Source organism: Oncorhynchus tshawytscha, linkage group LG25, assembly GCF_018296145.1.
Source record: "Oncorhynchus tshawytscha isolate Ot180627B linkage group LG25, Otsh_v2.0, whole genome shotgun sequence".
Taxonomy (NCBI): Eukaryota; Metazoa; Chordata; class Actinopteri; order Salmoniformes; family Salmonidae; genus Oncorhynchus; species Oncorhynchus tshawytscha.
In genome coordinates, this window is record NC_056453.1 from 33226797 (window position 1) to 33252121 (window position 25325).

The 25325-nt window shown below is 45.7% G+C and overlaps 2 protein-coding genes across 2 annotated transcripts in view; both read left to right on the forward strand.

The window, feature by feature from the left end:
• LOC112247653 overlaps window positions 1-25325 on the forward strand; it is a 70487-nt gene that overhangs the window by 30855 nt on the left and 14307 nt on the right. The window contains exons 4-6 of the mRNA XM_042306318.1: window positions 3217-3349; window positions 3557-3886; window positions 6498-6594. Of these exons, the coding sequence (XP_042162252.1) occupies window positions 3217-3349; window positions 3557-3886; window positions 6498-6594 (560 nt within the window). The remainder of the gene's footprint in view (window positions 1-3216; window positions 3350-3556; window positions 3887-6497; window positions 6595-25325) is intronic.
• Window positions 13993-18512, forward strand: LOC112247646 (ligand-dependent corepressor-like). Its single transcript, XM_024416455.2, has one exon. It carries the CDS (start codon window positions 14393-14395, stop codon window positions 15560-15562), a length of 1170 nt encoding a protein of 389 aa, XP_024272223.1. The 5' UTR covers window positions 13993-14392; the 3' UTR covers window positions 15563-18512.

A 25325-nucleotide genomic window follows, 5' to 3' on the forward strand; every position in this document is an offset into this window, starting at 1 on the left:
CCTGCCTCTCCCATCTCCTCAATGGTTTATAGAAGCAGGTACCCATGTGCCGCCATCTCATTGGTTATACCCACGTGGGTGATTGAAAGATGAACTGTTTTCCCAGTAGTTGTGATAATACTATGAAAGTTTAGATGCCAATCACCATATAAGTTCAACGATGAAAAAGCCTGAAAGGAGGAGAGATGACTAGAAATGATTCGGTTGGCTGTTTTTTTGTGTGGATTAATTGGCGGAGTAGAGGACCTTGTGCATTTCAGGTAAAATAACAACTCAATGTTTCTATCCCAGGACAAATTAGCTAGCAACAGCAAGCTAGTTAAAAAGGACAAATTAACCAGCAAGTGCAAGCTAACTAGCTAAATTGCCATACATGTTTAATGCTTTTCAACCTGTCCCCAAATGAATGTAATTGGTTCAGAGTTTGTTTTGCTATTTTAACCTGCGTGTCGTGATCGCATTTGGTGTAGGGGGACAAAATACATTTATGCACGATAGCGCACGCACGCAGCCGGTTTGGGTTCCATGTAAGGGCTTATATCCAGACACTGTGTTGTCGTGCATAAGAACACCCTTTAGCAATGGTATATTGGCCATATACCATACCCCCTTGTGCCTTATTGCTTAATCTCTCTGGGATTTTCGGGATGGTAGCGTCCCACCCCGCCAACAGCCAGTGAAAGTGCAGGGCGCCAAATTCAAAACAACAAAAATCTCCTTATTAAAATTCCTCAAGCATACAAGTATTTTACACCATTTTTACACCAAAGATACAACTATTATACATGGAACTTTAGATAAACGTCTCCTTAATGCAACAACTGTGTCAGATTTTTTAAAAACTTCACGGAAAAAGCACACCAGGCAATAATCTGAGTACGGCGCTCAGAGACCAAAACAGCCAAAGAGATATACACTGCTCAAAAAAATAAAGGGGACACTAAAATAACACATCCTAGATCTGAATGAATGAAATATTCTTATTAAATACTTTTTTCTTTACATAGTTGAATGTGCTGACAACAAAAATCACGCAAAAATTATCAATGGCAATCAAATTTATCAACCCATGGAGGTCTGGATTTGGAGTCACACTCAAAATTAAAGTGGAAAACCACACTACAGGCTGATCAAAATGAGGCTCAGTAGTGTGTGTGGCCTCCACGTGCCTGTATGACCTCCCTACAACGCCTGGGCATGCTCCTGATGAGGTGGCGGATGGTCTCCTGAGGGATCTCCTCCCAGACCTGGACTACAGCATCCGCCAACTCCTGGACAGTCTGTGGTGCAACGTGGCGTTGGTGGATGGAGCGAGACATGATGTCCCAGATGTGCTCAATTGATTCAGGTCTGGGGAACGGACGGGCATATGAGATGAATGCTAGTCCATAGCATCAATGCCTTCCTCTTGCCTGAACTGCTGACACACTCCAGCCACATGAGGTCTAGCATTGTCTTGCATTAGGAGGAACCCAGGGCCAACCGCACCAGCATATGGTCTCACAAGGGGTCTGAGGATCTCATCTCGGTACCTAATGGCAGTCAGGCTACCTCTGGCGAGCACATGGAGGGCTGTGCTGCCCCCAAAGAAATGCCACCCCACACCATGACTGACCCACCGCCAAACCGGTCATGCTGGAGGATGTTGCAGGCAGCAGAACATTCTCCACGGCGTCTCCAGACTGTCACGTCTGTCACATGTGCTCAGTGTGAACCTGCTTTCATCTGTGAAGAGCACAGGGCGCCAGTGGCGAATTTGCCAATCTTGGTGTTCTCTGGCAAATGCCAAACGTCCTGCACGGTGTTGGGCTGTAAGCACAACCCCCACCTGTGGACGTCGGGCCCTCATGCCACCCTCATGGAGTCTGTTTCTTACCGTTTGAGCAGACACATGCACATTTGTGGCCTGCTGGAGGTCATTTTGCAGGGCTCTGGCAGTGCTCCTCCTGCTCCTCCTTGCACAAAGGCGGAGGTAGCGGTCCTGCTGCTGGGTTGTTGCCCTCCTACGGCCTCCTGCACGTCTCCTGATGTACTGGCCCATCTCCTGGTAGCGCCTCCATGCTCTGGACACTACGCTGACAGACACAGCAAACCTTCTTGCCACAGCTCGCATTGATGTGCCATCCTGGATGAGCTGCACTACCTGAGCCACTTGTGTGGGTTGTAGACTCTATCTCATGCTACCACTAGAGTAAAAGCACCGCCAGCATTCAAAAGTGACCAAAACATCAGCCCGGAAACATAGGAACTGAGAAGTGGTCTGTGGTCACCACTTGCAGAATCACTCCTTTATTGGGGGTGTCTTGCTAATTGCCTATAATTTCCACCTGTTGTCGATTCCATTTGCACAACAGCATGTGAAATTTATTATCAATCAGTGTTGCTTCCTAAGTGGACAGTTTGATTTCACAGAAGTGTGATTGACTTGGAGTTACATTGTGTTTAAGTGTTCCCTTTTATTTTTTTGAGCAGTGTGTGGCGGATGGTATATATATAGGGATCTCCTCCCAGATGTATATGTATGTTTGATTTGTTATAAAGTTCATCATTTATGTCCAAATACTCCTTTTGGACGTTTGGTAAACAAATGCAAACGTGGCAAGTCCAGACGTGGATGGGCGAAATGAGTCCAAATGTGTTATATTACAGGATTCAGAAACATGTCAAACGAACGGATAGAATCAATCTTTAGGTTGTTTTTATCATAAATCTTCAATAATTGCCTGAACTGCTGACACACTCCAGCCACATGCCAGGTCTAGCATTCTCATTCACCCCCACTTCACAGTAGAAGCCTCAAACAAGTTTCTAAAGACTGTTAACATCTAGTGGAAGCCTTAGGAAGTGTAAAATGACCCCACAGACACTGTATATTGGAATGGCAATGAGTTGAAAAACTACAAACCTCAGATTTCCCACTTCCTGGTTGGATTTGTCTCAGGTTTTCGCCTGCCATATGAGTTGTTTATACTCAGACATCATTCAAACAGTTTTAGAAACTTGAGTTTTTTCTATCTAAATTGACTAATTACATGCATATTCTAGCTTTTATGGCTGAGTAGCAGGCTGTTTACTCTGGGCACCTTATTCATCCAAGCTACTCAATACTGCCCCTCAGTCACCAAGAAGTTAAGTACGTGTCTACCATATGCCACAGCATGTCACTTCTGCTGCTAAGACGCTAATCCATTTGTTTCTGTTTCTCTCTTCTCCAAGGAGCACTTAGTTGGCCTGAGCAACCAGGGGTTGGAGAGTGGGGCTGAACCCCTGCTGGTCAAAGACCAGACCAAGATCAACATACTTGAGAAACAAGCAGAGGAATTTTTTAATGCAGTCCTCTACAAAAAAGGTAGGTCTTTACTTACGAAGAACTATATTTGTTACAGCAATTTCTGTAAGATTGTGTATCGACAGGAATATCTAACAGGACCATGTGTGCTCTTAGTTACATTTGAGAAACTGTTACTATGGTTGAGATGGCTTTCGCTCACGGGTTTAGGGTCAACCGTCTCTACAGATGTCTTTATAATGTTATTTTCCCCTGTCCCTCCCTCAGATGTGCCCAGCTTCTCAGACCCGCACATTCCAGGAGTGGCTCTGGACATAATGCAGAGGATGATCCGCCAGTTTGCTGCAGAATATACCTCAAAAAGTAGTTCCTCTACTCTGGACAGGCGCTCCACTCCCAGGCCTGGTCCCCACCCAGACCAAAGCCTGCCTCCTCCCCCCTCGCTGCCCACGGTGCCCCCAGCTGCCAGCCCTGGTGGTACTGCTACCCCCTCCGTACCCAGCCAGAACCCCGTCCTCTCCAAGCTGCTGATGGCCGACCAGGACTTGCCTCTCGACCTCACTGTCAAGAAGCCTCTGCCACAGCCTGTAGAACAAGGTAGCAGCAGATGCACTAGTGCTGGTAGTAGACTGACCGAGCAGACACACTTGTACTGGTAATATATTTGATGTAAAGTAACCTCTTCCTAACTTTCAAGAGGTTCCCGCCACAGTCTGCAGAACAAGGTACCAGCAGATTCACTACACTACTGTACTGCACACTAGGGTTGAATGATGGGAACCTGGTTACTGAGATTTATTGGAATTTACCACCCAAAACCACTCCTTTTTCCCAGGATAAGTAACTGCCAGATACTGGTAAATTATAATAAATTATTTTTATGAACAGCATGGCGTGAAATGAAACTGCTAAATTATATGAGATGTCTAAATCTGCCTTTTCTATATCCTCTGCATGATGAACCAACCCTCAGGGTGGGGACAGACAGCCTATCTCAGTATGGAGCGCAGTTCACAATGCATGTAGACTTATCATCTCACCATGTTAACTTTTCCCCCCCTTCTGACAGGTGCATTTGCTGCAGCATAGCCTAGGATACAGCAACATATAGACCGAATGTGCATCTAATTTACCATCTCCATCTGGCTTTCGAGGGTCACCTTGTTTTTTCATTGTAAAGATTTATTTTTTAATTGCAGAGTTTTTAAACAGACTATCACTCTAATATTGTTGTTTAAATCAGTGTATGTGCAAACACTGTCTTTCTATCTCTCCAACTCTATTCAAATTGCATCCAAAATAGATAACCCTGTTCTAGATTTGTATGCGTGTGTATGTGTATGTATAGCCCTATATATTGATGTCCTAGCCTACCTCTTTCATATTTACATTCACTGCTGTATTAGCCTTATATTTAGCTAATTAATGATGGGGTATGCATAATAAGCTTATAGATTATGTCTACACAATACACAAGGACCTGTTCTCCGCTGACCTCTCATTAAAAACCACTCCTTAACTCTTGGAGTCCCAAGCAGGAAAAAGCTAGACTTGAATAACTTGCTGGACATGATTTATTTTAGCATTTCTTATACCAATAGACTATACGAAGAGGGATGCAATCTCTTTTTTGCTGAATGTTAAATTCAGCAGCCAATAGAACTCTCGGGTACTTTAATAGAAGAGTGACTGCGCGATGGCAGTATGCTATAGCAGTTATTCATTCAGAACCAGAACCATTCAATCTTCTTGAAGAGAAGCCTTCTGCATCTAACTCTAGTCCTATAGTATTCAAGGACGTCATTAGCATGATGAAGATTAATGAAATAAGTTTTGTTGTCCTTAACTGTTAACTTAGCGAGGAAGGAATTAAGCGAAAGAGGTAGACTAATAACATTAGGGGAAATATTACGAAAGCTACATATGCATCAGCATACTCGATATAGAAATGGGCCACATTTTTATATTTCAAAATGTGCTAGCCTACAGGCTACATTTAACTTTGTAGGCAGCGTGTGCTGCACCAGAATCACATGTTCTCTTTTGCGTTATCCTGGTTTGAATGATGTGCATAAATCCAGTCCATGTAATACAGTTCACACTCAAAAAGATTAGCTTAATGGAGCTAGTTTAATTTATTTACCCAAGAGAGCACATACAGCTGTCGGAAGTTTACATACACCTTAGCCAAATACATTTCAACTCAGTTTTTCACAATTCCTAACATTTAATCCTAGTAAAAATTCCCTGTCTTAGGTCAATTAGGATCACCACTTTATTTTAAGAATGTGAAATGTCAGTAGAATAGTAAAGAATGTATTTATTTCAGCTTTTTTCTTTCATCACATTCCCAGTGGGTCAGAAGTTTACATACACTCAATTAGTATTTGGTAGCATTGCCTTTAAATTGTTTAACTTGGGTCAAACGTTTCGGGTAGCTTCCCACAATAAGTTCGGTGAATTTTGAAGGTAGACCTTGAAATACATCCACAGATACACCTCCAATTGACTCAATGATGTCAATTAGCCTATCAGAAGCTTCTAAAGCCATGACCTAATTTTCTGGAATTTTCCAAGCTGTTTAAAGGCACAGTCAACTTAGTGTATGTAAACTTCTGACCCACTGGAATTGTGATACAGTGAGTTATAAGTTAAATAATCTGTCTGTTAACAATTGTTGGAAATATAACTTGTCATGCACAAAGTAGATGTCCTAACCTACTTGCCAAAACACTAATTTGTTTACAAGAAATTTGTGGAATAGTTGAAAAACTAGTTTTAATGACTCCAACCTCCTGTGTATGTTACCTTCCAACTTCAACTGTAGCTAGCTACATCTATGGATTTGTATGTTTTCCTGTCGTGCGTAATGTGCAGTAGCCTATATCATATATTTATTCGTTAACAGCACGAACATTTGGCCTTTTTTGGGCTTGGGCTTTAAATGTCGTTAATGTACGGCTCGTAAAATATATGACATATTTGGCTTATCAGGCTGAGGTGGCATCAGGTTTGAATTTTCATGCTGATCAAAGTGTATTTCAATGGTTTATAATGCTTTTGAAAGACCCTTCTGGTTTTGGCGGGAAATACTGGGTTACCCGGGAGAAAGGGATTTATTCTTGGGATGGAACGTTTTGTAAAATACTGGGAATATATTAAACCCTTTTGCTCACGTACTGCGCTAATCCTTGTGTCCTGTACCTAGATGGAGTCCTGGACCTGTCACTCAAAAAGGGACGGGCCAAAAGCAGCACACCATCGCTCCGCAGCCCACATCTTTCCCAGACGCCCACTCTTAAAGGGTAAGACCAACTTTCTGTTTCTACTTCCTGTAGGGCTTTACCATAGCTCACTCCCCAACCTGTTCAAACAACAGTTTATAATAACCTTTAGGAGCTCATGAAGCGATGGTCACCAACTCTGGTCCTGGGGAGATGCATGGTGTACGTGTTGATTTGACTGTGTGACATTAGTGGTTTCACATGTGCATCTTCAAGAAGGACATCTTGAAGGAAATGCTTTGGTATCAGGAGACATTATATTATTATTATTGTATTCCTTTTAAATACACAATAAGATGTAGTTAATATTCCAATGGATTTTTAGAAATAAGCAAAATAATCCAAATAAACACCTAACCAGTAGAGCTTTCCGTTCTACTAATTACACTGCATGGTGTTCAATGGTTTACATTGACCTTCATTTCAAGGTCAAAAATAATGTAAAATCTTTAATCCAGTAAAGTCTTGTGTTTTGCCCTATAGGGCAATGCCTCATGATATCATCACACCGCGGTATGGATGTTAGTGCATTTGAAGGGGAACACAGCGGAATTCATTTTTAATTTGGATTAATTAAGCACCAGTTTCTTCGCTCTCTAGCTACACTCCTCTCTTTAGAGGGAGTGAAGCAAGGGAAGGACACGAGGGGGAAGGAAGGAAGGAAGGGAGGGGGTGAAGGGAAGGACACGAGGGGGAGGGAAGAAAGGGAGGGGGGGTGAAGGGAAGGATATGAGGGGAGGGAAGGGAGGGGTTGAAGGAAGGGAAGGACACGAGGGGAAGGGAAGGAAGGCGGGGGGGTGGGTGAGTGAAGTGAGGGGAGGGAGGGGAGTGGGGAAGGAAGCAAGCAAGGGTGGGTGGGTGAGTGAGTGTGAGGGAGTGGGTGAAGGGAGGGGAGTGAGTGAGTGTGAGGGAGTTAGTGAAGGGAGGGGGAGGGAAGGAAGCAAGCAAGGGTGGGTGAGTGAAGGGAGGGTGAGTGAGTGGGTGAAGGGAGGGTGGGTGAGTGAGTGTGAGGGAGTGGGTGAAGGGAGGGTGGGTGAGTGAGTGTGAGGGAGTGGGTGAAGGGAGGGGGAGTGAGTGAGTGTGAGGGAGTTAGTGAAGGGAGGGAAGGAAGCAAGCAAGGGTGGGTGAGTGAAGGGAGGGTGAGTGAGTGGGTGAAGGGAGGGTGAGTGTGAGGGAGTGGGTGAAGGGAGGGTGAGTGAGTGTGAGGGAGTGGGTGAAGGGAGGGTGAGTGAGTGAGTGTGAGGGAGTGAGTGAAGGGAGGGTGGGTGAGTGAGTGGGTGAAGGGAGGGGGAGTGAGTGAGTGTGAGGGAGTTAGTGAAGGGAGGGAAGGAAGCAAGCAAGGGTGGGTGAGTGAAGGGAGGGTGAGTGAGTGGGTGAAGGGAGGGTGAGTGTGAGGGAGTGGGTGAAGGGAGGGTGAGTGAGTGTGAGGGAGTGGGTGAAGTGAGTGAGTGAAGGGAGGGTGGGTGAGTGAGTGGGTGAAGGGAGGGGGAGTGAGTGAGTGTGAGGGAGGGTGAGTGAGTGAGTGTGAGGGAGTGGGTGAAGGGAGGGGGAGTGAGTGAGTGTGAGGGAGTGGGTGAAGGGAAGGGGAGTGAGTGAGTGTGAGGGAGTGGGTGAAGGGAGGGGGAGTGAGTGAGTGTGAGGGAGTGGGTGAAGGGAGGGGGAGTGAGGGAGGGGGGGGAGTGAGTGTGAGGGAGTGGGTGAAGGGAGGGGGAGTGAGTGAGGGAGTGGGTGAGGGGAGGGGGAGTGAGTGAGTGTGAGGGAGTGGGTGAGGGGAGGGGAGTGAGTGAGTGTGAGGGAGTGGGTGAGGGGAGGGGGAGTGAGTGTGAGGGAGTGAGTGAGTGTGAGGGAGTGGGTGAAGGGAGGGGAGTGAGTGAGTGTGAGGGAGTGGGTGAAGGGAGGGGAGGGAGTGAAGGAAGAGAGCCAGCTGCTTGTGGTAAAGCTGTTCAGAATGTACAGCTCTGTATACAGAGATCCACAGATGTATAGGTCCATATATCTAGTATCTACCAATCTCTCTCCTCTCTTTCTCCCCCATTTTCTCTCTCTGAAATGATATTTCAAAGCTGAGGTGAGATGGAGAACTGATTTGAAGGTGCAGGGAATATTTAGAAGTGCAAAAAAAAGCAGACACCTGTCAAGTCATAATATATTGGTTTATGCCTGCTAGTGCATTAGCAACAGTAAAGCGCATGCTTATTTTATTTGCCTCGGTGTCCGTCATTATTTCCTTTCATCACAAATCAATCATTCACCCATCAATTTAATGTAATCATGTTCACTCAATAAGACCTGATGATTTGCGATGTTCTGTCACACATTCTGTGTGTGCCTTGAGTGCTGACCTGGCAGACAAGTATTTCAGATGTTTTTCTTCGTAACAGTATTTGTGAGTGTTTATGTACAGTAAGTAGCCCTATAACATCCCATACTGATGGCTTACTCTTTTATTGCTGTGCTTGTTCAGTGGTAACGTCACTCGCTAAGGGCTTTCGCTACGTTAGCATTAGTCATTTGGCAACACGGTCATCGTGCCCTGCTCTGTTATTAAATGCCTGACTGCCTTGCTGCAATGACCAACATGCCCCTCCTCCCTCCTGAGCTATATGGACAGGACTAATGACCAACATGCCCCTCCTCCCTCCTGAGCTATATGGACAGGACTAATGACCAACATGGCCTCCTCCCCCCTGAGCTATATGGACAGGACTAATGACCAACATGCCCCTCCTCCCCCTGAGCTATATGGACAGGACTAATGACCAACATGCCCCTCCTCCCTCCTGAGCTATATGGACAGGACTAATGACCAACATGCCCCTCCTCCCTCCCCCTGAGCTATATGGACAGGACTAATGACCAACATGCCCCCCTCCCTCCCTCCTGAGCTATATGGACAGGACTAATGACCAACATGCCCTCCTCCCTCCCCCTGAGCTATATGGACAGGACTAATGACCAACATGCCCCTCCTCCCTCCTGAGCTATATGGACAGGACTAATGACCAACATGCCCCTCCTCCCTCCTGAGCTATATGGACAGGACTAATGACCAACATGCCCCTCCTCCCTCCTGAGCTATATGGACAGGACTAATGACCAACATGCCCCTCCTCCCTCCTGAGCTATATGGACAGGATTAATGACCAACATGCCCCTCCTCCCTCCTGAGCTATATGGACAGGACTAATGACCAACATGCCCCTCCTCCCCCTGAGCTATATGGACAGGACTAATGACCAACATGCCCCTCCTCCCTCCTGAGCTATATGGACAGGACTAATGACCAACATGCCCTCCTCCCTCCCTCCTGAGCTATATGGACAGGACTAATGACCAACATGCCCCTCCTCCCCCTGAGCTATATGGACAGGACTAATGACCAACATGGCCTCCTCCCCCTGAGCTATATGGACAGGACTAATGACCAACATGCCCTCCTCCCTCCCCCTGAGCTATATGGACAGGACTAATGACCAACATGGCCTCCTCCCCCTGAGCTATATGGACAGGACTAATGACCAACATGCCCTCCTCCCTCCCCCTGAGCTATATGGACAGGACTAATGACCAACATGCCCCTCCTCCCTCCTGAGCTATATGGACAGGACTAATGACCAACATGCCCCTCCTCCCTCCTGAGCTATATGGACAGGACTAATGACCAACATGGCCTCCTCCCCCTGAGCTATATGGACAGGACTAATGACCAACATGCCCTCCTCACTCCCCCTGAGCTATATGGACAGGACTAATGACAAACATGGCCTCCTCCCTCCTGAGCTATATGGACAGGACTAATGACCAACATGGCCTCCTCCCTCCCCCTGAGCTATATGGACAGGACTAATGACCAACATGCCCTCCCCCTGAGCTATATGGACAGGACTAATGACCAACATGCCCTCCCCCTGAGCTATATAGACAGGACTAATGACCAACATGCCCTCCCCCTGAGCTATATGGACAGGACTAATGACCAACATGCCCTCCCCCTGAGCTATATGGACAGGACTAATGACCAACATGCCCTCCCCCTGAGCTATATGGACAGGACTAATGACCAACATGCCCTCCTCCCTCCCTCCTGAGCTATATGGACAGGACTAATGACCAACATGGCCTCCTCCCTCCCCCTCAGCTATATGGACCGGACTAATGACCAACATGGCCTCCTCTCTCCCCCTGAGCTATATGGACAGGAGTAATGACCAACATGGCCTCCTCCCCTCCCCCTGAGCTATATGGACAGGACTAATGACCAACATGCCTCCCCCTGAGCTATATGGACAGGACTAATGACCAACATGCCCTCCCCCTCCCCCTGAGCTATATGGACAGGACTAATGACCAACATGCCCTCCTCCCTCCTGAGCTATATGGACAGGACTAATGACCAACATGCCCTCCTCCCTCCTGAGCTATATGGACAGGACTAATGACCAACATGCCCTCCTCCCTCCTGAGCTATATGGACAGGACTAATGACCAACATGGCCTCCTCCCTCCCCCTGAGCTATATGGACAGGGCTAATGACCAACATGGCCTCCTCCCTCCCCCTGAGCTATATGGACAGGACTAATGACCAACATGGCCTCCTCCCTCCCCCTGAGCTATATGGACAGGGCTAATGACCAACATGGCCTCCTCCCTCCCCCTGAGCTATATGGACAGGGCTAATGACCAACATGCCCTCCTCCCTCCCTCCTGAGCTATATGGACAGGACTAATGACCAACATGGCCTCCTCCCTCCCCCTGAGCTATATGGACAGGACTAATGACCAACATGCCCTCCTCCCTCCCTCCTGAGCTATATGGACAGGACTAATGACCAACATGCCCCTCCTCCCCCTGAGCTATATGGACAGGACTAATGACCAACATGGCCTCCTCCCCCTGAGCTATATGGACAGGACTAATGACCAACATGCCCTCCTCCCTCCCCCTGAGCTATATGGACAGGACTAATGACCAACATGGCCTCCTCCCCCTGAGCTATATGGACAGGACTAATGACCAACATGCCCTCCTCCCTCCCCCTGAGCTATATGGACAGGACTAATGACCAACATGCCCTCCTCCCTCCTGAGCTATATGGACAGGACTAATGACCAACATGGCCTCCTCCCTCCCCCTGTGCTATATGGACAGGACTAATGACCAACATGCCCTCCCCCTGAGCTATATGGACAGGACTAATGACCAACATGCCCTCCCCCTGAGCTATATAGACAGGACTAATGACCAACATGCCCTCCCCCTGAGCTATATGGACAGGATTAATGACCAACATGCCCTCCCCCTGAGCTATATGGACAGGACTAATGACCAACATGCCCTCCTCCCTCCCTCCTGAGCTATATGGACAGGACTAATGACCAACATGGCCTCCTCCCTCTCCCCTGAGCTATATGGACAGGACTAATGACCAACATGGCCTCCTCCCTCCCCCTCAGCTATATGGACCGGACTAATGACCAACATGGCCTCCTCCCTCCCCCTGAGCTATATGGACAGGACTAATGACCAACATGGCCTCCTCCCTCCCCCTGAGCTATATGGATAGGACTAATGACCAACATGCCCTCCCCCTGAGCTATATGGACAGGACTAATGACCAACATGCCCTCCCCCTCCCCCTGAGCTATATGGACAGGACTAATGACCAACATGCCCTCCTCCCTCCTGAGCTATATGGACAGGACTAATGACCAACATGCCCTCCTCCCTCCCTCCTGAGCTATATGGACAGGACTAATGACCAACATGCCCTCCTCCCTGAGCTATATGGACAAGACTAATGACCAACATGGCCTCCTCCCTCCCCCTGAGCTATATGGACAGGGCTAATGACCAACATGCCCTCCTCCCTCCCTCCTGAGCTATATGGACAGGACTAATGACCAACATGGCCTCCTCCCTCCCCCTGAGCTATATGGACAGGACTAATGACCAACATGCCCTCCTCCCTCCCTCCTGAGCTATATGGACAGGACTAATGACCAACATGGCCTCCTCCCTCTCCCCTGAGCTATATGGACAGGACTAATGACCAACATGGCCTCCTCCCTCCCCCTCAGCTATATGGACCGGACTAATGACCAACATGGCCTCCTCTCTCCCCCTGAGCTATATGGACAGGACTAATGACCAACATGGCCTCCCCCTGAGCTATATGGACAGGACTAATGACCAACATGCCCTCCCCCTCCCCCTGAGCTATATGGACAGGACTAATGACCAACATGCCCTCCTCCCTCCTGAGCTATATGGACAGGACTAATGACCAACATGCCCTCCTCCCTCCTGAGCTATATGGACAGGACTAATGACCAACATGCCCTCCTCCCTCCTGAGCTATATGGACAGGACTAATGACCAACATGGCCTCCTCCCTCCCCCTGAGCTATATGGACAGGGCTAATGACCAACATGGCCTCCTCCCTCCCCCTGAGCTATATGGACAGGACTAATGACCAACATGGCCTCCTCCCTCCCCCTGAGCTATATGGACAGGGCTAATGACCAACATGGCCTCCTCCCTCCCCCTGAGCTATATGGACAGGACTAATGACCAACATGCCCTCCTCCCTCCCTCCTGAGCTATATGGACAGGACTAATGACCAACATGCCTCCTCCCTCCCCCTGAGCTATATGGACAGGACTAATGACCAACATGGCCTCCTCCCTCCCTCCTGAGCTATATGGACAGGACTAATGACCAACATGCCCCTCCTCCCCCTGAGCTATATGGACAGGACTAATGACCAACATGGCCTCCTCCCCCTGAGCTATATGGACAGGACTAATGACCAACATGCCCTCCTCCCTCCCCCTGAGCTATATGGACAGGACTAATGACCAACATGGCCTCCTCCCCCTGAGCTATATGGACAGGACTAATGACCAACATGCCCTCCTCCCTCCCCCTGAGCTATATGGACAGGACTAATGACCAACATGCCCTCCTCCCTCCTGAGCTATATGGACAGGACTAATGACCAACATGGCCTCCTCCCTCCCCCTGTGCTATATGGACAGGACTAATGACCAACATGCCCTCCCCCTGAGCTATATGGACAGGACTAATGACCAACATGCCCTCCCCCTGAGCTATATAGATAGGACTAATGACCAACATGCCCTCCTCCCTCCCTCCTGAGCTATATGGACAGGACTAATGACCAACATGGCCTCCTCCCTCTCCCCTGAGCTATATGGACAGGACTAATGACCAACATGGCCTCCTCCCTCCCCCTCAGCTATATGGACCGGACTAATGACCAACATGGCCTCCTCCCTCCCCCTGAGCTATATGGACAGGACTAATGACCAACATGGCCTCCTCCCTCCCCCTGAGCTATATGGACAGGACTAATGACCAACATGCCCTCCCCCTGAGCTATATGGACAGGACTAATGACCAACATGCCCTCCCCCTCCCCCTGAGCTATATGGACAGGACTAATGACCAACATGCCCTCCTCCCTCCTGAGCTATATGGACTGGACTAATGACCAACATGCCCTCCTCACTCCCCCCTGAGCTATATGGACAGGACTAATGACCAACATGCCCTCCTCACTCTCCTGCCCTATCTGAACAGAGCTGGACATTATTAACTTTTTTTTAGATTTCATATTTTTCTTTTGATTTTCTTTTTCCTGCATATCCTTTTTTAAAATTGTTTTCTTATTGTTATGTTGACTGACGCATAATTTGTAATAAAATGCGAAGCCAAAATAAACAAATTCCCAAACCTTGAGCCTTTTTTGTTCTTAAAAGTAGCACACACTCACGGACGTATATATTTTATAATATGATGTTACCTAAGCAAAATCAACCAATAAAGGAGTGGCCTCATCTTCCCTCCCCCAACCCATCCTCCCCTAGAGAGAGAAACATTAAAGCACTGTGCAAGCTCTGCTTACACCCAATTTCCTTCCATCCAATCAGGCGTTCCCTGAGTGCTGACGGACAGGCCGGGCTGCCTATGTGGAGCCTGCAGGATGGGAGGAGGGAGAATTTCAGCCACTCTGTCCCTTTAAAGCCCCCCTCGCCTCTCTGTCACGCCCTGCACATCAAACAGGAAGTGAACCTATTTTCCAGCCCAGAGTTGTCTCCCAACCAGAACCAGATGTCCAGACCCTTCGACCACCTCTCTCTCCTTTCCAGGTACGGCTCTCCGTCCTGGGCCTCCAAGACCCACTTCGGAGCCCTCCTGAAGCTCCGGGCCAACAGCAGAGCTGGAGACCACCTCAAAGACCTACCCAGCTTGCTGGAGGCTGCAGGGCTCTTCACCAAGTCACCCTCCTGTGGGAAGGCAATCATCCAGGAGGCCCCCAGAGACCCGGGCCTCTCTCTTTCCCATTCCCCGACCGTTGACCTCAAAATCCCGCAGGTGAGAGGCCTTGGAGGCCTGGGGATGGACTTCTGCTTGGGCTCCCAGAGCTCTGATCCCTACAGACTCCCCAGCCACCACAGTGAGAACAGCCTGGGGAAGAGGCAGAGGTCCATCCTGCCCAAACACAGCCGCCTGGGAAGCAGTGGAGGAGAGAGGGAGTACTGGGCTTCATCCGATGCAGACCGCCCTGCCTCTGGGGGGAGGTATCCTACCTCTGACCCCGAGGCAGACCTCAGCAACATGCATCTGAGGAAAAAGAGGGGACGATACCGTCAGTACAACGCAGAGCTGCTAGAGGAAGCTATCGGAGTGGTGATGGAGGGGAAGATGAGCGTGTCCAAGGCTCAGACCGTCTACGGGATCCCTCACAGCACGCTGGAGTATAAAGTCAAGGAGCGCCTTGGCACCCTGAAACACCCGCCCAAGAAGAAGCTGAAGCTGATGAGCCACATGGAGGAACCGGAGGATACGGAGGCCCCAGAGAGCCAAGAAGCTCTGTATGCGACCATGGACCTTCAGTCTGTGTCAGCATCTGGAGAGAACGGCAGGCAGCTGCTCAGTACACGCCTCTCCCCAGACGAATAAAGTCACGATTGAAAGAGATTCAGTACTTGATGATATGTGATGGTTTTTCCCAGACCAGGTAATCGTTTGCATTTGCCAGGCAGTGGCAATGACAGAGGAGTCTATCAGGGGCGGCTGCTGAGGGGAGGATGGCTCATAATAATGTTTGGAACAGAGCAAATGAAATGGCATCAAACCATGTGTTTGATTCCGTTCCAGCCATTACCACAAGTCTGTCCTCCTCAATTAGGGTGCCACCAACCTCCTGTGGACTCTATATAGCTAGTACACAATTGATCAGTTAGGTATGTTGATTTATTCCAAATGCACTTCTACTTACTGTGATCAACCACGTGAATCAATCTGACCTATTCATCTTAGCTCTTGAATTGTTTCTACATGTTTGGTAAGCCTATAAGTAGCTGTTGTCTAAATCAATCAAAAACTAAATCGTCTCTGCCCCTCGACGTTGTCCTAGACATTGTTGAAACACTCCATGTTTTGGCAGTGTTTTTATGAAGCTTGTTTGTGCTGTATAAGGATATCAAACAATATTTTAACGGTTCATCCTGAAACTGCTTTAGATACGGTGCTAACATAATCTAATATTTTTACTATTTGACTAATATAATGTGTGATGTGTTGGCAAAATTGCAATTGGACCAATCCCAATTGTCTTGAGAGTTCTATATTGATCAGTGGCGCCCCTTACTGTCTTCTAGGAGTACTCTAGTTATTACAGCACTTCGGGTTGAGCCAACGGCCTGCAACCCAGCTCCTGTAGAACTACAGGAAATGTATGGTCTTATTGGAGGCCAGCTGAATCAAAAGCCTACAGACCTTGTAGCACCAAGGTTGGAGACATTTGGGTTGGATTCACCAACCTCATTTCTTTGTTTGGGTCATAATGATGACGCATGTTCAGCCCTCAACATGTAGAATCAAGGCTTCTATTTGAAACTCTATTCATATTTGACCACCTAAATGGGGGTTTATAATGTTTATTTTACTTTGTCAACCAGTGTTTGACTTTAAGCTCACAATCTCTTTCCCTGTCACTGTTCAGCAAATGCACACCTGAGATTGAATAGACCAAACTACAGCAGAAAGAATATGTGGTTGCAAGGATGCCTGTAACTACTGAAAATCTTAATGTGAGGTTGTATGTTTTTGTTTGTTGGGAGAACAGATTCCTCTGTCTGCAATTTCACCTCCTTTAGTTACCAACCAAACCTCAGCTATAGACGTGTTGGCTGTTTAGCTGCAAAATCACTATAGAGAAACTGGTTTGGCCTAGATTGTTGACCCGTAAACTATATTTTGTCTCAAATGTGTATTGAAACGTACATTTGCACAATGAGCACTTTTCTCTGAAATACATGTCAGTTGTTGGTGAGCTAGCTAGTGAATTTTGGCTATATTACCATAGATGTGACATCAGTCAAAACACCTCAAAACAAGACATTGTATCAAAGAGATCAAACTAGCTAAAACACGCCACCCACAATTCCCCAGGTGGCAGTTTCTTGTCATTGTTGCTAGCAGTCTGTCCATCCAGAATCACAACGCACAGACTTCTGCCTCATTGAAGCCTGCACATTGTTTTTGTGACGCAAGCTAAACGTTTATACTCTCCAAAAGCACGGCAGAGTTACAACCACTCAGATGTCTCTCCGCTGTGTGACTGGGACATTTTCTTTACCTGTGTTTACCTGTAGCCTTCACCACAACTCAGGGTAATGTTTGTGTGTGGCTGCAGTACTTGTGTGAATGTGTATATTTCTATGTTAGATATCTATACACAAACATACCTCACTCAGATACTTATTTCCATGCCTCTTGTATCTTACTCAGAATCATCTGAAAAGGGGTACATTTTTTGTTGTCTGCGAACAGACACTTTTGGGATGTCTTACCATTGACGGATAAATATATGCACCCGACTCTTATCAGATGTTCTCACAACTTACCTTAACCGAGCATTTGTTTACCAGTTTGAGCCTCCTGGACAGTTTAAATCTGTGCGGCGCTGCAGTTAGCACAACAAACTTCAGGTGTGAAGTCTGGTAGTTTCGTTACCTCTAGTGATGACTGTCCCTGCTTAACAGAAGAAGACCAGGACAAGGGACAGGTGGAAATGTTTGTTCTTAAAACATAAAAAAAAAATCTTAACTATGTATTTAAAGATTGGTTTTATTCACGTGTTAGATTGCAGCTTTAAGGTGCAGTAAATTGATGAGTCTCAACGGTTTCAAAGGTTTTGCCATGTGGCGCATAGCACTAAGGAAATTCTTTGGAGAAGTGTAGAATATGCTGAAGCCCATTGCAGTTTAAACATCGTGATGTTTTTAGAAAACATCACATTCAATGGATGCCGTATTTGCTCCTCCTTGGTAATACTGACCCAATATCAATTTCTGGAAATCTCAGAATTGTACACAATGTTTACTTATCTAATTCTACAATCAGAACTAGAATCCAAATACTCATCGTGACTAGAACGCTCGGACGCAGCAACATGGCGTCCCGCTGTGGATTTGGCAAAACTGCTGTGAGTACTACTTACCCTATCGACAGTTATACCTCAGGACATTTCAGAATATTACACCAAGGATTTGATTTTGGCCCACCGTGAACACACAGCTACAAACTTTTAGATACTTGGTCAAACTTAACTGATATCACATGAAATGCAATGCAAAAAACAAGAACTTTCCTTAAGCAAGGCTGCTCCTTTTCAGTTCTTATTTTTTTTGGACAACATTACATTTCAGAATCTCTGACATTTCCTTTAGTCTTTCAGGTGTATATAAGTATAGTGAAAATAAATATAGTTGACTACTAGGTTAACTAATTAGTATGAATCTACTGTAAATGTTACTTTTTAAATGTGCAATGTATGTCAGTCAAAAGCTTGTACACACCTACTCATTCAAGGGGGTTTTCTTTATTTTTTACTATTTTCTACATTGTACAATAATAGTTAAGACGTCAACTATGAAATATCACATATCAAAAAATGCAGTAACCAAAAAAGCTATTTTATATTTGAGATTCTTCAAAGTAGCCACCCTTTGCCTTGATGATACCTTTGCAAACGCTTGGCATTCTCTCAACCAGCTTCAGGAGGAAGACACCTGGAATGCATTTCAATTAACAGGGGTGCCTTTTTTAAAAGTTAATTTGTGGAAATTCTTTCTTTCTTAATGCATTCAATCATTTGTGTTGTGACAAGGTAGGGTGGGTATACAGAAGATAGCCCTATTTGATAAAAGACCAAGTCCATATTATGGCAAAAACAGTTCAAATAAGCAAAGAGAAATGACAGTCCATCATTACTTTAAGACATGAAGGCCAGTCAATCTGGAAAATGTAAAAAACTTTTCTGCTGCAGAGGATACATTTATTAGAGTTAGCAGCCTTAGAGAATCAGGCCTTCATGGCCAAATGACTGCACAGAAATCACTACTAAAGGACACCAATAAGAAGCGGAGACCTGCTTGGGCCAAGAAACACAAGCAATGGACATTAGATCGGTGGAAATCCGCCTTTGGTCTCAGTCCAAATTTGAGATTTTTGGTTCCAACTGCCGTGTCTTTGTGAGACGCAGAGTAAGTGAACGGATGATCTCCGCGTGTGTTTTTCCCACCGTGAAGCATGGAGGAGGAGGTGTGATGGTGTGGGGGAGCTTTGCTGCTGACACTGTCTGTGATTTGCTGGTGACGCTGTGATTGATTTAGAATTCAAGGCACACTTAACCAGCATGGCTACCACAGCATTCTGCAGCGATACGCCATCCCATCTGTTGATTTTCAGCAGGACAATGACTAAAAAGACCTCCAGGCTGTGTAATGGCTATTTGACCAAGGAGAGTGATGAGTGCTGCATCAGATGACCTGGCCTCCACAATCACCCGACCTCAACCAATTTGAGATGGTTTGGGATGAGTTGGACCACAGGGTGAAGGAAAAGTAGCCAACAAGTGTTCAGCATACATGGCAACTCCTTCAAGACTGTTGGAAAAGCATTCCTCATGAAGCTGGTTGAGAGAATGCAAAGTGTGCAAGCTGTTGTCAAGGCAAAGGTTTGCTTCTTTGAAAAATCTCAAATATAGAAAATATATTTTGATTCAACACCTTTTTTTTCCTTTACTACATGATTCCATATGGGTTTTGATGTCTTTGCTATTATTCTACAATTTAGATGATAGTAAAAAGAAAGAAAAACCCTTGAATGAGGTGTCAACTTTTTTGACTGGTACTGTATATGTGGAAATCTTTTGAACTTGCAAACCAACTGTGATAACCCTCAAGTCGAGACATATGCTTCACTGTAGTTGCAATAGATTTGGGTTATGATTTCATTTCATTGTAATTGGTCATCGGAAACTAATCAAGATTACTTTGTTTTGAGGATGAGTCCGTTTTATTAGTGGATTCGATGGGATTGACAACAAAAAGGTAAACAAATCAAAGTGAGTTACTTTTTAATCAAATTAAACAGTTGCAAGGCTTTTCTGTGTTACCATGACAATCACGGAGCCGTGCTCCTACGTAGTCGCTGCCATAAAATGGACATTTAGAAATCCAGTTACTGAGACAAGATTAGACTATTTGGAGAGAAATTCAAGTTTTTTATTTTTTATTATCCTTTTGCATGTGGTCCGTTCTTCCACAATACACAAACAGTTTCTGTGTTAACACAACCCTTGTGGAACCTGTTTTAATGTTAAAATGACAGAAATCCACAGCAGCCACTCTGTTGGTTTCTGCTACCTCATCTGTAGAAAAGGACTGAACCTGCATCAAATACATCTTACTTCTTGAGGCAGTATGGAGCAATTTCCCATAAACACAAGCGAAGGATATGGGCCAACGCTTTTTTGCAGTACGTGTTGAACTCCGCTAGCTGTTTGTTGACTCGCTGCTTTAGATGTATGCCGTAATCTTGTTGTCAACAGTTTTGCGATTTGCTGTCCATGGCCCATCAGGTTAATTAAGCTACAAAATAATTTATGTATGGAGATGTGAATAACACTTGGCAAAGGTTGATATTAGCAAATATTTTCTTGGATGAGATCTATTATACAAGGCTACTGAAAATTGAAGGACTGGGTTGGTACACTTTTTGTAAATATTTCAAGGTTCTGTAAAAGTGAAATGCACCCTAATTGACTCATTCATATTTTAAAGGGTGTTAATGTTTTTCGACGGTTGTTGGTTTTTGTCCGTGTTTCTACTAATGTGTTTTTGATTGAATAGCTTGTAGGCGTTCTTCCCAATAAGTCAGAAATGTAAATGGACCCTTCACACCAATGCTTCGATGAGAAGCTTTTCAGAAGCTTGCACACCCTTCAGTTCAATGAGATGATGTTTCTTGACAAGATAGTTGTAGTCCTTTTGACTCCTGCAGTATTTATAAAAATAGTCTTAACACTAATTATACCAAACTATACACGCAGACAGATTTTACAGATGTATTCAGACCCCTTGACTTTTTCCACGTTTTGTTATGTTACAGCCTTATTCTAAAATGGATTCAATTGTTTTTTCCCTCCAATCTGCACACAATATCCCATAATGAAAAGCAAAAACAGGTTTTTATACATTTTTGCAAATGTATAAAAAAAAACACTGAAATATCACGTTTACATAAGTATTTAGACCATTTAATCAGTACTTTGTTGAAGCACCTTTGGCAGCGATTACAGCCTCAAGTGGCTTGGGTATGACGCTCTCATTCTTCTCTGTAGATCCTCTCAGGCTCTGTCCGGTTGGATGGGGAGCGTCACTGCACAGCTATTTTCAGGTCTACAGAGATTGTTCGATCGGGTTCAAGTCCAGGCTCTGGCTGGGCCCACTCAAGGACATTCAGAGCCTTGTCCCGAAGCCACTTCTCCATTGTCTTGGCTGTGTGCGTAGTGTCATTGTCTTGGAAGGTTGATAATGGCGCCAGAGGGGACGGCTGCCGTTTTGCATGCTCATGGACATCAGAACAGTGCTTACTCACCTCGAACTGGATGAGTATTATTTTTTCTTTAATGAGTCCGACGCGAAGCATATACTGCTTTGTCAAGACACGGCCCAAATCCCTGTCATCCTCGTGGGGAAAAAATGGAGATAGAGGGGGAGGAGGGTGCCTTGTAAGAATTCACCGACGAGTAGATAAACCATCACTACCCTCTGTATTATTGGCCACCGTGTCATCATTAGAAAACAAACTGGACCATCTACGATTTTTACCAGTGACACGCTCAATATGGAAGTTGTCAGATGACACGGATGCTACACTACAGGACTGTTTTGCTAGCTCTGGAATATGTTCCGGGATTCATCCAATTGCATTGAGGAGTACACCACCTCAGTCACTGGCTTCATCAATAAGTGCATTGACGAAGTCATCCCCACAGTGACAATATGTACATATCACAACCAGAAGCCATGGATTACTGGTAACATCCGCATCGAGCTAAAGACTAGAGCTGCTGCTGTTTTCCAGTACGTACGCTTCTAAGAAATCCCACTATGACCTCCGACAAACCACCAAACAAGCAAAGCATCAATACAGGACTAAGATTGAATCCTACTACACTGGCTCAGACGCTTGTCGGATGTGGCAGGGCTTGAAAACTATTATGGACAACAAAGGGAAACCCAGCCACAAGCTGCCCAGTGACGTGATTCAACCAGATGAGCTAAATGCCTTTTATGCTCGCTTCGAGGCAAGCAACACTGAAGAATGCTTGAGAGCACCAGCTGTTCCGGACAACTGTGTGATCACGCTCTTCGTAGCCAACGTGACGAAGACCTTTTTAAACTGGTCAACATTCACAAAGCCGCGGGGCCAGATGGATTACCAGCAAGTGTACTCAAAGCATGCACGGACCAACTGGGAAGTGTCTTCACTGACATTTTCAATCCCTGACCAAGTCTGTAATAACCAATGGAGTCAAGTACTTTAAAGTATCTGTACTCTACTTTATATTTGAACTTTTCCTTCACTACATTCCTTTTTAATCCATACGTTTTTACTGACGCCCAAAATACTTTTTACATGGTGAATGCTTAGCAGGACAGGAAAATGATCCAATTCACACACTTATTTCTCCCTCAATGTGAGAAAGACAAAGGAGCTGATTCTGGACTATAGGAAAAGGAGGGCCGATCAGGCCCCAATTAACATAAACTAGGCTCAAGTGAAGCCGGTCAACAAACTATCATGGTCCAGACACACCAAGACAGTTGTGAAGGGGTCACAACAACACCTTTTCTCTCAGGAGACTGAAAAGATTTGTCATGGGTCCCCAGAACCTCAAGGTTCTATAAATGCACCATCAAGAGCAACCTGACAGGTTGCATCACCGCCTGGTATGGCAACAGCTCGGCATCTGACCGTAAGGAACTACAGAGGGTAGTGCGTACGGCCCAGCACATCACTGGGGCTTCCTGACATCCAGGACCTATACTAGGCAGTGTCTGATAAAGACCCCAAAAATTGTCAGACTCCAGTCACCTAAGTCCATAGACCGTTCTGTCTGCTACCGCACGGCATGAGGTACCGGAGCACCAAGTCTAGGACCAAAAGGCCCCTTAACAGCTTCTATCCCCCCAAGCCATAAGACTGCTGAACAATTCATCAAATGGCCAACCATTTTACATTGATCTGAGAGTATTTTAGGTGCCTTTTGGTAAACTCCAAGTGGCCTGTCTTGCCTTTTTATCTGTCTGGCCAATACATAAAGGCCTGATTGGTAGAGTGCTGCAGAGATTGTTGTCGTTCCGGAAGGTTCTCCACAGAGTTACTCTGCAAAAACCAAGCCTGGAGCTCTGTCAGTGACCATCGGGTTCTTGGTCACCTCCCTGACCAAGGCCCTTCTCCCCCAATTGCTCAGTTTGGAAGGGTGGCAAGATTTAGGAAGAGTCTTGGTTGTTCCTAACTTATTCTATTTAAGATTGATGTATGCCACTGTGTTCTTGGGGACCATCAATGCTGCAGATTTTTTTTTTGGTCCCCTTCCCCAGATCGGTGTTAAGACAATCCTGTCTGAGGCTTGGTTTTTGCTCTGACATGCACTGTCAACTGTGGGACTTCATACAGGTGTATGCCTTTTTTATAAATCATGTCCAGTCAATTGAATTTACCACAGGTGGACACCCAAGTTGTAGAAACATCTCAAGGATGATCAATGGAAACAGGATGCACCTGAGCTCAATTTCGAGTTCCATAGCAAAGGGTCTGAATTCTTATGTAAATAGGGTATTTCTATTTTTTAATTTGCAAACAATTCTAAAAATGTGTTTTCGCTTTGTCATTATGGGTTATTGTGTGTAGATTTAAGACATTTTGGAATAAGGCTGCAATGTGGAAAAAGGGAAGGGGTCTGAATATTTCCAGAATGCACATTATATTAAAACCTCATACACTACTGTTAAAGTTTGGGGTCACTTAGAAATGTCCTTGTTTTTGAAAGAACAGCACTTTTTTACCATTTCAAATTGATCAGAAATACGGTGTAGACATTGTTAATGTTGTAAATGACAATTGTAGCTGGAAACTGGAATAAAATGGAATAACTACATAGGCTTTCAGAGGCCCATTATCAGCAACCATCACTCTCGTGTTCCAATGCCACGTTGTGTTAGCCTTTTTAAAATGATAAACTTGGACTAGCTAACACAATGTGGCATTGGAACACAGGAGTGATGGTTGCTGATAATGGCCCTCTGTAAACTTATGTACAGTGGCTTGCGTAAATACCCCGTGGCATTTTTCCTATTTTGTTGCTTTACAACCTGGCATTCAAATGTATTTTTTGGGTGGTTTGTATCATTTGATTTATACAACATGCCTACCACTTTGAATATGAAAAAGATTTTTTATTGTGAAATAAGACAAACAACTTGAGCATGCATAACTATTCAAGCCACCCAAAGTCAATACTTTGTAGAGCCATCTTTTACAGCAATCACAGCTGCAAGTCTCTTTAGGCATGTCTCTATAAGCTTGGCACATCTAGCCATTGGGATTTTTGCCCATTCTTCAAGGCAAATCTTCTCCAGCTCCTTCAGGTTGGATGGGTTCCGCTGATGTACAACAATCTTTAAGTCATAGCACAGATTCTCAATTGGATTGAGGTCTTGGCTTTGACTAGGCCATTCCATATGTTTCCTCTTAAACCACCCAAGTGTTGTATTAGCAGTATGCTTAGGGTCATTGTCCTGCTGGAAGGTGAACCTGCGTCCCAGTCTCAAATATCTGGAAGACTGAAACAGGTTTCCCTCAAGAATTTCCCTGTATTTAGCGCCATCCATCATTCCTTCAATTCTGACCAGTTTCCCAGTCCCTGCCGATGGAAAAACATGGGACAGCATGATGCTACCACTACCATACTTCACTGTGGGGATGGTGTTCTCGGTGTGATGATGTGTTGGGCTTGCGCCAGACAAAGCATTTTCCTTGATGGCCAAAAAGCTACATTTTAGTCTCATCTGACCAGAGTACCTTCTTCCATATGTTTGGGGAGTCTCCCACATGCCTTTTGGTGAACATCATACGTGTTTGCTTATTTTTTTCTTTAAGCATTGGCTTTTTTCTGGCCACTTCCATAAAATCCAGCTCTGTGGAGTGTACGGCTTAGTGGTCCTATGGACATATACTCCAATCTCCGCTGTGGAGCTTTGCAGCTCCTTCAGGGTTATCTTTGTTGCCTCTATGATTAATTCCCTCCTTGCCTGGTCCGTGAGTTTTGGTGGGCGGCCCTCTCTTGCAGGTTTGTTGTGTTGCC

Coding starts and splice junctions, on each gene's coding strand:
- LOC112247646 (XM_024416455.2), top strand. CDS start 14,393: ATGATGTTACCTAAGCAAAATCAACCAATAAAGGAGTGGCCTCATCTT.